Below are 16,387 nucleotides of genomic sequence, written 5' to 3'. Positions count from 1 at the left end.
CTAAAGATATTTTCCACCGGAATAATTTTTTTTTTATAGCAATGCAGAGTTTTGCAGCCCTTGCTTGATTAAAGCCATCTCCATCTTAAATCCTAATCAACGTCACTTTAGCCTGCTGGCCATTCTAACCATTGATTTTCACTCTTTCTGCAGTGCACGATTGAAATAAAAACATATCATTTAGTTTCAGGTAAATCCTTTTGGAGATTTTTTTCTCATGGTCGTGTTATAAATATAAACAGTGTTGTAGCCGAATCCAGGGTGGCTGCTCTTCGTCCGTGGACGGGTATTCTCAGCTTCACACAGGGACTTCACGCCATGAGCGCCGACCAAAAAAAACGTTAAAGCTGCCCCGAGGGCTCCTTCCTTCCCCGTGGCTGTTAGGAGCAGCTTCGTCAAAGATGCCCCATTAGCTGAAAACTGCAGTCTCCTCAGCCGGGCCATTGAAGTAATTGTGACTAATGAAGCATCACGTCTGGATGGAATGCCTTCACGGGGTAACAGACTCGCCAACATCGTGTGGCCTATTCTCTTTAATAGCAGCAATCAGACATGACAGTGCTTTTTCGAGGAAAGCGCTAAATAAACAAGCGACGAGCAGAAGAACCAATGCAGGGAAGGGTAGCAGTAGAAATAAAGTGAGCGCGGTGTCCCTAGCGGGCGCCGTGCTCAGTGAAGTAATAATATCAAGCACGCGCGTGGTGAGCGCTGCATAATTAACAAGCATTGGCTGTGCGGCCGTGAAAGTGACACGGCCGCGTGGACCGTGAAAGTGATCGCAATCACGATCAAAGACAGATGGCGGCTGCGCGCATGCATGCTCGCGTGAACGCAAGTGCTAGGCCACCAAAAGCCTGTGGCAGCACTTTGAGAATCCACACACTAAATTTCTCACAGAGCAGCGCATGCGCTGGCTCAGTGAGACCTAAAAAGCCACCTAATTACAAACCGAATTGCTTTAACTTAAGTGAGGGCGAGACCTAATGCATTTTCAATGCTTGTTGTTTTTGGGGGTAAAAACTCTCCTGCACACTGAGGATAGCGCTGCCTCTTTGAGACAAGTGGCATCCCATTAGGTCTTGTTTATTTGGCACTAGTGATGCACAGGAATAATTTATATACATGTGTGTGTGTGTATGTGCATCTAATATACATTTTATTTATATATATATATTATATATATATATGTAGTAAATGTATGTTAGATGTATTTTTTCACTAGTCAAAACGTGAGACAATGCTGTGACTTTTCCTTCTTTTGTGTAGGTTGTTGTAGATTTATTAGGATGCTGAGTGTTGACAGTATAGTAACTGTCATAGCTGTGTGCATTCTTTCATTGAAATGCATGTGATAAATCTAGATTCTACATCTATTTGGATGATGACAATTGGAAATAAGCATGATATCCCCTTGCATCACAATGTGCACTTTCTCTGTTTTGCTGAAAGTATCTTTTAATTATTTAATTTGGGCTGACACATGTTTTCTCCATATCTTCCCCCTGTGCTTGAGACAGTTTTCTGTTCATATGACCTTGCCAGCAGTTTGTGTTTTACAGGTCACACCTTAATTACCAGTCTTTCTGTTCTGTACAAGGATGAGGGAAGAGAGCTTTCATGGAGACCCACCATTTGCTTCCCTCCTTCAGTAACTACATCCCAACAAATTAAGGGCGAGTTTGTTATTTACAGAGTGATAAGAATATTGTAGGAGAAAAATAATTCACCACACCACTGAAAAATAAACTATTAATGAAGGATTGAAAGCCAACATGGGTTTAGGTTATCATCTGCTTGTGTTACCACCTTTCTCCTTTCTGGAATATGTCTTCTGTCTCTCAGTGTTTTCACAGCTAGGGCTACTGGCACAAGACGTTTAGTGGTGCTTGGGTAATAATGCAGATGCTAAAAGAGGGTTGAGGATATTGATAGAGAAGATGTTTTCTTTGTCTGCAATTGTTTTTCTCTATCTCAGGGTTCTCATCGCAATTCCTAATTATTAGAATACAATAGCAAGCTATACTTTAACAAAGTGAAGGGGTAAAATGTAAATTCTCATACTGTTCTGTCCTACCTGTTATTTCTTGCTTGTTTTCTTCTTCCTTTTCTCTAACTTTGTCTCTTTTCTCATTTGCTCCTATCCTTTTTCCGTTTTCTATCCACATCTTTGCTTTTCTCCCACTCTTCTTTTCCTTTCTCTTCACCATTGTTTTTCCTGCTTACTACTTTCTTCGCATCACATATTTTTCCTACTTTTTTCATCTTTCTCCTCTTTGTTTCCTGCTTTGCACTTTAAGCCTTTATAATTCAGTTTCCTGTCATCGCCTGTCTCTTTTCCATCAATTCTCTACTTATCTCTCTATTTTTTTCTATTTGCCTCATTTTATCCCACTTTTTCTACTCTTGTTCAATATTTCCTTTTCGATTTATTTTGATCATTTTCTCTTCGTTTTTTTGCTCTCTATTGAATTTTCATGTTCTCTCTTCCTCTTAATTTTCTTCCTGTTCCCATTGTCTTTCCTTCTCTTGTTCTCTTCCTCTTTCTTCTTATATTGCTTTTCTCCTTTTGTTCTCTGTCTCCCTTTACGATTTTTGTTTGCTGCTGCGTCTTTCCCCTCCTGTTTTCTCCTGCCCCATATTTCTGCTATTCTTTGCTTCTCCACTTCTTATTTTTCCCGTGCTTTTCTTAACTGTATTGTTTGCTCCTCTCCTACGTTAAAAAAAAAATATTTTTCTCACCTCTACACTCCTTTCTCCTGCTCTTCTTTATATTTCTCAATCCTTTTATTTCACCTCGTTTTATCTCGTATTTCGTGTGGTTTTATTTTCAACTCATCTGTGATTTCTTTTTAGGTTACAGTCACCCCACTCACACTTTTCCCCTTTCTTTAGTATACATTCAATGCATTTCTCTTTTCAAGGATCCAAGTGAAGAGGAACCAAATATCCGGATCCTCCTGGAGCATCGATTCTACAAAGAAAAGAGCAAAAGTGTCAAACAAACGTGTGACAAATGCAACGCCATTATCTGGGGCCTGATCCAAACCTGGTACACATGCACAGGTACTGAGGAAGCATGTTCCTTTCTTGATCCTTGCAACAACACTGGCAGAATCTGTGCATCTCTGCACCACAAAATCATTTAAGGCAAAAGAGAGATAACATGCATTCACAAAGAATATATGACGTTACAACGCAAACAATTACAACGCCTGCTTTTACAACGTGGTTTTTACATTGCAACTACCATTACATCGCATGATTTTACAACGCATGCCATTACAACACATTTTTAAAAACTATCAGTACAACACATACCATTACAACGCATAATACTTTTAGGGCAACAGTAGGGTAAGTGTTGGATAGTTTAGGGATTCCCACTCCAGTGCGTGCAACATTAGGGTAAGTGTTGGATAGTGTAGGGGTAAAAATTACTCTTCCCATCTACCCTTAACCCATATCCACCCTAAAACTAAAAAAATCTCCATTACTTACCTTATAATGCGTTGTAGTGGCATGTGTTGTAGTGGCATGCGTTGTAGTGGCATGCATTGTAATGGCATGTGATGTAAAGGCAGTTGCGTTGTAACAGTTGCATTGTAAAAGCAGTCCGATATAATGACTGCGTTGTAATGGATGTTTCCCATTCACAAATGACATCATAGACTCAGAGATATAAGGACATGCCAGGACTACACTGTAGGGCTTCGCATAGCTACAGAAGTTAAAACCCCACAGATTTGCACAAGAAGACGAAGGCTGGCACAAACCAGCACTTGTTAAGTAAGGTCTTCATTAACCATCTAAAGAAGGGCCTCAGCGCACCTGCAAATGCAAAGATGAGGTTCAATCACTTGCACAAGTAAAGGAAGGGCCTCTTACACTTCTAGGAGCAAAGAGAAGACCCAATACACCTGCCACAAGTGAAATAAAGGTTTTCACACAATTGTGCACACAAAGAATTGACCCCATACAACTGCACAAATAAATAAATGGTTCACACCTGCTTAAGGAAAGGACGTACCTTGCACGCCTGCATGAGTGAACAGCCTTCAGCATCTAATGGTACTGCCAAGTTGTACCAATGGCTAAAGGAAAGGAGAATATGGTAGCCACCCTCCTTCTCTGGTGTGGCTGTATTGCTTAGATTACCATGGTTTATTAGCTGTGATCAGGGAAGACATTTCTTTGGTAGTTGCTCAAGCTGATTATGGGCAAGCTACTAATTTCTGGGGCCTTATAAAGTTTAAATAACAGCCACAATGGACGGATGCCAATCGGTCAGCTAACTAAAAAAGGAGGACTGTTTAAATCTTGACCAAGCGGCAAAATGATGAATGCTACGGGGTTAGCATAGTGAGTGAAGAATAAATTCCAGCGTGAACAGTAGAATGTTGATGCCGCCCGCTAAACATGCTATTGGTGAAAGGGTACTAGAGGGTAAACTGGCCATGGAGGAGGGATCTCAAGGGCATGAGGTGAACATGGGGAAACTTATTTGAGCATGGTACCCAGAGTAAGAGGAGACTGCTCATGAGTATTGATGGGCAAGGAAGGATGATACTAGCTGAACGGTTGGTTTGATACCAAGTATTGGGAAATGGGGAAAAAGTTTTCGAAACACTGCATAAAATGAACGCTTGCTTCTTCTCACCTTTATTCTGCCTTCCCTGTCCTCAGGGTGCTACTACCGGTGCCACAGCAAATGTCTGAACCTGATCACCAAATCCTGTGTGAGGTCGAAGGTCAGCCACCAGTCTGAGTACGAGCTGAATATATGCCCGGAGATTGGATTGGACAGCCAGGATTATCGCTGTGCTGAGTGCCGTGCACAAATTTCCCTGCGTAAGTGCAAGAGCTGATATCCTGATACTTGGTCCTTCCAGTCAAACGCAAAAAATAATGGTTGGCTATATTAAGAATGTAAAGTGTGTTCCTTGAATCTGATGCTTGGCCTACACCCTTGTCCATTCAGTCTGGAGTACATTTGTACCAGAGCTCACAAATAGATACCCCTTTGGCCCAAACGGAATAAACTTTTTTAGTTGACCTAGGATGTCGTTTGAGGAGGACGGCAATGGGAAATTGTCAAAAGTTTAGCAGATGCTTGGTCCATCCCACTATTCACTGCCTTATTTAGAGAGTGTGGATGGACAGAATTCCCAAAGGTGGAGTCATTGGGCACTGATGTTTGCAGACACTACACCAGAGGAAGTGGTGCCTCCCACAGTCCATTCCCTCTGGTACCATTTATATCTGGGTGTGCCATTTACACTGTGGTGAACCTATAAACGAAAAGTCAGTAAATGCCCTGCTCTTGCTTCCGGAAAACACCTTGTTTGTGAGGATACAATAGATATGTAATTTCACAAGATTGACCCTGCTTTGAATAGGTTACCTAGAGTTAGGTCAGGGTTGCTGTGCTTGTGATCTGCTGCCATGTTTCTTTCCCTACCACAGAAGCATCTCCCGCCATGCTAGCAGGAGCTGCTTTGGGGAAAAACCACAACCAAAGAGGCAGACAACCTTAAGTTTCACAGACAACTTAAAATAAGGTTGAAGTCTAAATTATTCCCCCTCTACCAGCTGTTGGCTTCAGATAGCTGTAGCAGAACCTGCCTTGAGTGAGTGAATGGGTTAGTAAAAGGAAGTGGAAATACTGTATATTTTGGGCCTGTTGAACTCTGTCGTTTCTTAAAAACAAAGCAGACCAATATGACGAGTTTGTTTTGATTTAACTTGTGACATGATTGTCATTTAACTTGGATGGAGCCATTCTTTATGGAGAACAGTGCCATGCTTTCCAAACATGGAGCACTGTGAGGTCTCTCTAAGTGTCTATCTTATCCTGAATAAAAGCGTAATATAACCAGAGCCACTGAAATGATCCAGCCGGAGAGGGCTGAATTATACGGCATGGTGTAAATTATGCAGCAAGAAAAGACAAATTGTGTGGCGTAATACATCACATTTTGTGATAGTATTCATTATTTTGTCATTTTTACACATATTGACACTGTCAGGGTATTGGTCGCACCTCATTAGTGCCAGTTTAACACTCCAATATAGCAACTATTCCTAAATCCATTGAAAAGTGCAATGCCATCAACCTCTTCATTGAAAAAATACAGAAGCTCTGACAGCACATTGAGAACACCAAGCGTGCTCCAATTCGTACCCCAACCCCTTGCTGTAGAATCCTGAAATGGCCAGCCTTCAAATCTCTATCTCTCCCAGATCTCGCTGATCTACTCAACTCTCTCAATGCTACCTGGGTGACCAGTGACTGCCTGAAGTTCAAACCAATCAAGATAGAAGTCCTGTTATTTGCCAAGAATAATAAAAAGATAGGGTACAATCCTTGCTCAGTGACATGAACTTTAACAACTTTGAACCCCAGCTTACACCGAAAGACAAGTCACTTGGGTTCACCCTATACACCAACCTCACCCTCAAGGAATTTATCGCCAAAAACAAAGACATCATGGTACGAGTATGTCCTCTACAGCCAGTCAAACCATTTCTTCCAGAATGTGACTTCAAAATTCCTGTTCAAGCTCTTGTACTCTTGCATCTGGGTGGTGGTAATACCCTACTCTGTGGTTTCCCTGGCTCCAATTTGGCCCCCCCTATGGGAATCCTATACGCCGCAGCAAATCTCATACAGGGCCTGAAGAAATATGATCACATCACGCCTTCTAGATGGAACTCCATTAGCTCCCCTTGCTGGCCTGAACCATCGTCAAAACCAGTTGGTTAATTTACAGAGCTGTCGGGTCAGCACCCTCGCTCACTATCTCTGGCGGATCATGGCTTGTTTGCAGCCAGGACTTCTTCAGACTGCAGACCAAGAAGTGTAAAATAAGAAAAAACAAGACAAAAGGTCTTTTCCATCTATACCCCCAGGATCTGGAACAATATCCCCATATCCATCAGGACTGCCCCAAAACTGCTCCAATTTAGGAAAGAGTTGAAGACTTGCTGATTCACCTTTTTAAGGAATACTCCATCAAAATGCATTAACCGTCCACAATCCTGCTTTCTCTCTTCTTACTCATTAACTTACTGCTCATCGTTGACAATGTACATTGCTCTGTTGCCTTTTAGCTGGGTTTGTGCTATAGAAATACAATATACATACATACGTCCCTCTGCTATCTTATTTACCAGTTTCTCATGCCCTAGTAGTGACCACAGTTTCTGGAGCCACTGATCATAGCTCGAAATTATATCTCATATATAATATCTTTGCTAAAATTACCTGTTTCGTCACCAGGATTAAATGAGAGATCACTTTTTTGTGAAGTGTGGTGAGTATACCCCAAATATTATTGTCTGTGGCTCTCTCCAAAGCTTTTTTAATATGTGCCTTGTGGAATGACCATCCTATATCTCCCCAAAATTGGGTCTGTAGTGCTCATCCCTCTAGTGTCTCTGGCGGGTGTCAAACATAGCATTATCAAATTTATGTGGCCTTCCTGGTGTGTAGTGGGCATGTTGCACATAGTTGTTAACTCGTGTGAAGATCCACTCTCATTGTTTCTGGCCCAAAGTGTTGCATAAGTCAAGACACCAAATACCTAGTTGAGATTAAATTCTATAGCATCTTTTCAAAAGGGATAAGTACTGCGTGGCCCTTTTTTGATTAGAGTGTGGGTTGCCTAATGACTAAGCTGCATATAGTGGAAGCACCCAAGCTCCATTATGCCATATTACCTCTTAATACTTTCAAATGGTTTGATGGCTTCTTCTCAAATAAACCTCTGGGCCTAAAGTACCCTCTTGTCTTCCTTACCTCAAACTCTTGTTGTCTCGCTTCTGGAAAGAAGACCATATTGCTTAAAAGTGGTGGTAATAGTGAGGGGAATGTTTACCCCTTTTAATCGTTCACTTTTGTTCCATATTTTAAGGGTGTCTTGTGTGGCAGGGGTTTTATAAAAATAACAGCTTTTTTGATTCCTTTGGATCCAGAGTACTTCACCCATTGACTTATTGATTAGATTCTGATGAGTGAAGTACCAGGTTTTATCTGTCTCACCTCTAAGCCACTGTGTAATGTATTGAAGCTGGACCATGTATTAATAGTGGTGTAAATTGCGCACTTCAAACTGCCCTCTCTAGGAGGCTTTTTGATATTTTTCCAGTTGAGTCTATGCTTTTCCCCAGCCCAGGCGATCTTGGGCTGTGTCCATTGTCTTAATTGGTTGGGGAAGTGCCTGAAAGACTTAGAATCTCGAGGAGGAGCATCATTTTGAGAGCAACATTACACCCCAACCATGATATTGCAAGATTCCTCCATGATGATAGCAGGTTCTTTGCCTCCATGACAAAAGCCTCAAACTTTCTCTCTGTGTGTGTGCGCTACTTAGATTCCATGGACCACCTTAAAACAACTGAGAGTTTGAAGGTGTCCTGGTGGAACGTGATGCATTTTATTCCTAGGTGTTCTCTGATGGTTGCGAACGAAGCTTATGGGATAGAACAAACAGGGGTGCAGGTGGCAGCTCTAGTGTGTTCCACAGCCTACATGGAATTGGTTCGAAGCTCTCCTATTTAGTAAGATCTTAGACCAGGTGTATTGTACAGCGCACTATCCATCCCCTGAATCTGCTACCAAATTCAAATGTGTCTAGTATGTTTTGTATCACCCCCACAGTCTACCCTGTTGAATGCTGTCTCTGCATTCAAGGACAGGATTACTGGTTCTCAACCATGTTTATTTACTTTGGGCCATACGTACGAAAATACTTAGCATTTTTTAACGGACAATTCGTTATTTTGGTCTGTTAAGAAATGCTAATTAGCCTTTTGGCTTGTACAAAGGCCTAAACGCCGTCGCAAAAAGCGATTTCTGCTCAGTAGAAATTGTATTTTATGAATCCCTAAATATGATATCGCAAATAGGGATTTCCTATTTGCAATTTCCTATGCACATGTACAAAGTATTTCCTAAATGCGATATGGGCATTTAGGAAATGCTATTACCATTGTTATATTCCCGGGTTAGGCCCATGTAGCGAAGCAGCTTATTTCTTAAATTGTCCTCACAATAACATTTCAGCTGGGAACTTTTGCACACATTTGCATGCTCAGCAATGCTGCATTAGTTTATTTGCAACTACTTTGTTTACACGTTTAGCTTCGCACAACATTATCACAATGCCTCGAACATCATGTATTAGGCCTCTGTACGCACTATGTACAAATGTCATCCTATCTTCATCCACGGGGCGACCGGCTATCTACATAATCCATAACATCTCTAATCTATGCATACATCGCAAACCTGCTTTCTATTATAAAGAGCATTGTGCTAGATTAGCAGAGGAGGCACTTTAGCTGACACCGAGGGCCCTTGCATGCTGAGAATTCATCATGCAGCCGCCGCCTGACATCTCGTGAGGGGTGTCCAGTTCGTGACCAAGATGGGGGTCCTTCATTCTTTCCCATCAGGTGATGGGGTTGGATCATCCCTTTGGGGGATTCTTGGCTCTACACCTACATACCTTCTAGGTACACTTAGAGTAGGGTCCGCATAGTAGGAGTACGCTCGATTACTGCCTTGTTTTATATGCTTGCATATATATACACTGCTTTATCACCATGGTAGAGCTATATCAACTATTTAAGTTTTGGTGCTTGTAATCACTTTTATCTGCCTCTGTCTATTAAACATTGTAGCACATTCTATACAAGAATAACTTTAGTTCAATAAACGTATTTGAAAACGTCCCATTGTGTATTCTTTGTATACTTCTCTGAGAATAAGTAAGCACAAGTGACTGAGCCAAAGGTTTTGTAATGTTTCCACAATTCCTGAGGGGTCAGCGTTGTCGTGTTGTGTGATTGCCGGAAACCATTTGTTTCCTGGTGAGGTTGCACTGTGAGCTAGCTGGGCTATAGGCCAACATATCCTACGGGGGTGTCCAGAGTCAGTGTTGGCACCAAGCCCCTTGTTTATGTTGTCCAAACAATGTGCAGATCCTACGGATTAGTAGGATCTACACAACACCATCGACTCCAAGTAGATGGTAACCGTGTGCAATTTTTTTTAAATACACGAAGAATTTATTTTTCAAGTGCCATAGGGCACCCACTTGCCCCGAGGGCAATTGAGCGATCTAAACATGCACCATTTCTTTCCCCTTTGGTTTAGAGGGGCCTAAGGCCCATAGGTAGGAATGCTTTTGCATTCCCAAAATTATGATTTCCTATTAGGAAATCGCAAATTAGGAAATGCAAAACCATTCGTGCCTTTGGGCCTTAGGTCCAGAGGAACAAATGAGTTAGCATTTCCCAAATAGCGATAGCGATTGCGGCACTGTAGGAATCGCTAGTAGGAAATCATTATGTTTGTAAATTCAAATTTCAAATTTATTGTTTGATTACTAAAAACCATAACAAAATGTTAAAACCATGTAACTCATGAATACATATACAATTTTTTTTAAAAAAAGGCAAATAAGTACCAGGTTAGTGCAGAAACAATACAGTAATCTTGCAATAAAAATGGGTTGAAATAAAAAATTATTCGAATAATCATTTGTCTTTGCGGTTCAAGCTCATTGGCTAACATAACAGTCACGGAATGGTTTTAGGAAAGTCTAAAAGAAGGGACAAATAAATATGACAGCTAGTATTAAAATACTGAAGACAATGTCCTGGTCAGCCTAGCTGAAGGGGCCAGCGGCCGCTGGAATTTTTTTTACAAAGAAGTGGCAAGGCCAACCGGCGGAAGTATTGCTGCCTTCTCTTTCCCCATCATTTTAGAAGCTCTTATGACAAATTTGGTGAACCGAATGTTCAGCTTTGTATTTTCTGGGTTCATAGCTGCTATTATGGCCTGACGACATGTGCAAGCGCCTAGTTTGTTCCACTCCTCTCACAATAAAGTCCTTCTGTCGTTAAGCAGAGCTGGGCATGTGCAGGCTACATGCTCCATGCTTTCGGAGTGGTAACCACAATCCTTGCATTCGATATTGAGACTGGGATGCCGCAATTGTGAGCCACTCGCCTAGCTTTAGGGCCATGAACTTAACCTTCCAAAAGAGTGAGTATGTGCTTGATAGGTATGATGACTCAGCCCCCGGTTTATAATCGGAGACAACAGCCCAGGCGTGTTTCCTTCTGGATAATTTTGCCCTGTTGGAGTGAAAAGACCAGAGCCGAACACTTCGCTTAATTACGGTCTTCAATGCCTGTTGTGATGGATTTGTTCCCCAATATTCCGTGACTCCGAGTAACTGTAGGGAGGGGGCCAAGTGATGCCGATATTTTTGGCTAAATGTGCTGGTCGATATTTCATTCCAGAGTTTGGCCTCAAGGCTGCCATCCCATAAATTGCGCAGTCTATTGCAGAACTTAATAAAAGCACCAGCCTCGATGCCGTTGTGATCTAGCAGGCCGAGTTCTAATCTGACTTAAGCAAGAGATGAAGATCTCGGCAGGCGCCATGCTCGCTTAAAAATTCGGGTGGGTTAATTTGATTATGTTTGTACATTCCATTTCGTATATTTCCTAAATAGCGATTTCTTAGGATCCGCTAATTAGAGACTGCAAAATTGGAATTATTGACATATGGCCCTTTCTTTTTTTTTTAAAACTCTTTTTGACATATGGCCCTTTCTTACTTAAATTAGGGCTTTTTTGTATTGTCCTTTGTGGTACAATTTAGAATACAGTCTGCCTTATCCACTGACTAGATTGGACAGCACTCTCCCTAGCCTGTTTTGGCTAAGTTCTTTTTTTTTTTTTTTTAATGTGTGTTCAGGAGTGAGATGTGCAAGTGAGATGTACAGTGGTTGGCGTTGTGTCCTGATCGGCAAGATCATAGCCACGGTCATCATGTAGGTATTTCCCTGAATCCATTTAAAGAAGTTAAAGGTCTCTGTCAGGATAGTCAACAGTTGAGGGCAAACTTTTTATAGAAAGTGAGAGTGAATCCTTCTGGGCCCAGTGCTTTGGTTTGTTTCAAGCCTTTAATTACCCCTGGTAGAACACTCATATTTCCCCCTCCTCCAATGTTTGAGTCACTCCGTTCTCATTCTTGACATCATTTATATGCTTCTGTGTTTAGTGTTCTTGGGCCTTGTTCGCCAGGAGGACACCAGCCTCCATGATGGCGTACATCTACCTATGTAAGTGCAAAGTTTGCCCTATCCAGCTCAGGCATCTGTAACTGCCCTCTTACTGCTGTCCTCTTCCTCTGAACCTTCTTGGAGGGGTTTGATTTGTGTAAGCTTTCCAATTCTGTCAATTCCTATTAGCTTCTTGAGAGCAATTGCTCTCAAGGTCTTAAGCCTTGCTGCCTCCTTTATGAGTGTGCTTCTAATGACTGCATTTAATCCATCCCATATAATTATTTTCCCTAGCTTTCCTGTATTTTTCAGTGTTAACTATTCTAAGCTTTCTCATTGACTTTGTGGACTACTAGTGGGTCCTTCATTGGGAAGTTATTTAGTCAATGCCTCTGTTTTGGCATTCCCCATTGCTTGCTTATGATTTTAAGGTCATGGTCAGTAGACCATGGTCCGAGAGTGTGAAGAGGTATGTTTGGAGATAGTGGTAGAAGTCTATAGTTAAAAAATGGCAGAAGCTCCACACATCAACAAGACCTAGGACAGCTATCCAGGCTTTCCCATGCATAGATTATCAGGGAATGCCTGCCTTGAAAGGAATTCATCTCACAGTTGAAGTCCCTACAGTTATTAACGAGCTTGAGAAAATCCTATTCGTTCTTACTGTGCTTGTCTCAGGACTTTCTCCTGTCCTGTTAGGGGTGTGCAGTCCAACCGTAGTGATGGATTGTCCCTCCCTGAGCCCCACCGCTGCCATCCATCTTAACATTTTATCTTATCTAGTGCAGTGTTCCACTATTGTGTGCTTAGCAAATACCAAGATCGCTAGACGCACCTTTTTATTCGGAGCTGCCGAGTGCTATTGCTATGAGAATTGTATGGATATCAGCCTCCGTTGATCTAATAATACAGGTGCATCTCCTGCACAATGCAAACATCTGCCTCGGTGTTTCAGCTCTCCAAGAATGCCTTTCCTCTTTGAAGGGCTGTTTAGGCCCTTCATGTGGTATCATGTAGCCGTCAAGTTCCTTCATTCAGATGTCATCTTTGTATGTTTGGGTAGTATCAATAGCAAGTTTCCTTGTGCTAGGTCTGTGCCTTCTCCTTCCCATACCTCTGTTGTCCCCTTCCCACATCCTAACTTGTGTATCTCATTAAATAGCATGTATCAAATAGCATGTAACTTAGTTCAGTCTCGAGTTGAAGCCCTCATGTCTCCCTAGCTGCGCATTGGTTATGCTTCAGGCACCGCCCATTTGCGTCTCCCCAACATACCTCAACCTACCCCACTTCTCACCACCTCTGCCTATACCACTGTATCCTTTCCAGGGCTGCTACTTCATTTCTCACAATAGAGATGCTTGCCCCTTTAGTGTTTTGAAAATTTTGTAGCACACTTGCAATCATTTCCTCAGGTGGCAGCGTGTTTCTATTCCTATTACCATGGTCCAGTTTCTTCTTACTTTCACTGCTTGGTGACCTTGCGAGCTTGATTCTTTTTTTTTTTCTTTTTTCGTTACGCTGTAGGTAAGTTAAGTCTGGGATGTCCCAATAGGCATCCTTATATGAACACACATCCTGGGAAATACCATTGGCTCATACAATATCTTTGGGTCACCAGCAACAATGATGTGACGAGAACTTATATAAGGGGACAAGATTGTGCCCAAAAAGTGGATTGTGAGAGATTCCTTTGCACAGCTAAAACTTTGGTTATAAATGTTAATTGACAAAAGGGGCGTAACCTTAGGGGGGGGTTCGTATCAGCCCCCGGATGTTGGGTGGCACAAGGGACAGCTATATTACCAAACAAGTCAATGTTATGCTCAGCAAAATGATTAGCGGCCCCCACGGTCACCCAGCGGAAGACCTTACAGCAGGCATGAAGAAACTCTTAAAGCTGCTTCTAAAAGGTATTCTCTAAGGCCCCGGTCTACTGGAACATACAAATCCTTTTTATCCATCTATGAATTAGCCCCAATCTATATCCCCTAAGTTCTATTGAATCACTGCTTCATTCCAACTATGAATGACAAGGTTAACTGCATTCAGCAATAAGGAGTCAAAAAGAGTGACAGTAGTATAAACATCAGGGCGTTGATAGACAGGCTGGGCAGCACCTATTAGAAGTAAGTTCAACAGAGGGAAAGCTCGTCTGAGCCACTGGGAGCGAGAGTAAGGTTAAAGGAGAGAAACAAAGGATGGGAGTGGCATTTTGGAAACTTAAGGGGAGCCACAAACATACAGCAATGGGAAGAGATGCTAGGTGATTTGGTAGTTCGGGACTGGGACAAGTCAGTTGTTCTCAGAAAGAGTACTGATTTTGGAGAAACGATTGGTGGTGAAAATACAGAGAGGAGCTGTTGAAAAGTGTTAGTTAGATCTCTGGATGAAGATGATGATGAAAATAACCTAGTGGGAGAAGCTTGGTTAGACTATGGCTCCCAAGAGGGGGAAATGTGTTTGGAAAAGAGCCCATATGCAATGTTTGTGTAAATGAAGTTAACTACACAACCCCCCCTTCATTTTCTTCCGCGAAGTTTCCAGGGCTGATTTTGTTAGTACTTGCTACTCCCATGAAACTTGAGACTAAATGGTTGTCTGTATTTTAAATCAAAAGAACATAGATACTCTGTAACTGGTTTAATTGATTTCCTCTTTCTCATTTTCACAGAGGAAAGATCATGGTGCATTTGCAAGTTCACTACCTTGTAGGAAATGGGTCCTTTCTGTCTTGCTTTGTTCACGGTCAATGTTTCACAGATGAGGAAGTTGAGTCGCACTAGGGCATTTGGGGTGACATTATAGTTTGGCCTCACTAGACAGGCTCTGTGCGCTCTGTCTATTTGGATGGCTCTGCTTTTGAGCGTCAGTAGAGTGTCACTGACATCAGAGACATGTTTAAGAATGGCTTTAGGTTCTATGTCTCTTGGAATCTCCTTGGATGCCAATCTTATTCTACCTGGAATAGTTTTACTGGTACTCACATTTGCTCTGTAGGGTTGTGTTGTTGTTCAACCTGAAGCATTCTTTGTTGAAGGCATCCGTTTGTCTGTTCAGGTTCACCCTAGCTCTGTGAAAGGGTGCTTTTGATTTCCTTAAGATCTCAGGAGAGGTCCTTTTTCACAGCTATTATTTCATTATTGATTTCCTGTATTGCTTGCAGAAAAACTCTCTAGCAACCCCTCCAGTCTACATCCTCCTAGTTTGCCTTGCCCATGGTTGGGACTGTCTTAGTCCCATTCCCTTTCTCTGTGTCTGTTTTCTTAGCTACGCCATCTTGCAGCTATTCTGTTTTTGTTCTCCCGGCGGTCATCCTGGCTCTAGAGTGTGGAGGTGGGCTGGCGTGAAGAACAGAGAACCTCTATGTTCGAGGCATAGGAGCTGCAGATTGTAAACTGTGCATAGATCGCCATCTGGTGTTGGGCTCGGATGCTTGCACATTGTTGTTGTCTTGGAAGAGTCTTTTGTAGTCACGAGATAGGTGACTCCTCCCTTGGAGGATAGTGCGCATGGGAATCGGCTCCATCCTCAGATTGTTTTTTTCCTGCCATTGGGTACGGATGTAACGTTTGCGCTCCGGTTCGGCACCTTATTCTCCAAACCTTTTCAACGCGCAAACTAGCTACAACTCGACGGTATTATTTCGATCGCTTGATTTTCGATGCGCATCTCAATTCCAGTCGTCGACGCGGGCCGCTGGGCCTATTGACGCCGTTCGGGCCTACAGCTCATGAAAAGGACTCCATTCAAAAAATGCCCCAAGTGTGGAGCGAAATTCTCACACCGTGACCATCACAAGGTCTGTAACCTGTGTCTCTCGCCCGAGCACAACGAGAACAATTGCCAGGCCTGCGCCTCTTTCCGATCCAAGAAGATCATCCGTGATCGCCGGGCCCAACGACACATCATGGCGCAGCAAGCAGCTCCGGCACCAGTGGACATCTTCGATGAAGGCCCCGATGTCCCGGAGGAGGATTCTGAGGACCTGGAAATCGTGTCCGAAGCAGACGACTCAGACGACCATATCACTCCTGGTCAATGAGTGAGTACAACTGCCCCTACGCCAACTCTACCTGAAAAAAAGAAGGACCTGGTCAAGACTTCGACCAAAAACAAGCTTCAGAAGCCCCACCCCCGGGCCCGGCTCCGAAGATAAAGGACAAGCCTTCCGGTAGCTCGGGACCGAGCAAAATGCATATTAGTGTCCCGCAGGCGCCTATGGCACCGAAGACGGGAGAGCAACCTACTCCCAAAAAGAAATTGGCACCAACCACTTCGCGCTGAAAGGAAAACCATTAGATCCA

At 42.7% G+C, this 16,387-nt stretch overlaps 1 protein-coding gene across 5 annotated transcripts in view; it reads left to right on the top strand.

Annotated features, from left to right (window-relative positions):
- The window catches only part of DEF8 (differentially expressed in FDCP 8 homolog), a 192,817-nt gene that overhangs the window by 64,052 nt on the left and 112,378 nt on the right, over nt 1–16,387 (top strand). For all 5 annotated transcript variants that reach the window (XM_085639800.1, XM_085639802.1, XM_085639799.1 and 2 more), the window contains exons 6-7: nt 2,922–3,063; nt 4,684–4,848. In XM_085639800.1, the coding sequence (XP_085495926.1) occupies nt 2,922–3,063; nt 4,684–4,848 (307 nt within the window). The remainder of the gene's footprint in view (nt 1–2,921; nt 3,064–4,683; nt 4,849–16,387) is intronic.

Source organism: Triturus cristatus, chromosome 12 (assembly GCF_964204655.1).
Source record: "Triturus cristatus chromosome 12, aTriCri1.1, whole genome shotgun sequence".
In the NCBI taxonomy this organism is placed as follows: Eukaryota; Metazoa; Chordata; class Amphibia; order Caudata; family Salamandridae; genus Triturus; species Triturus cristatus.
Note: the sequence above shows the minus strand (reverse complement) of the source record. Positions and strands in the feature narration are given on the sequence as shown.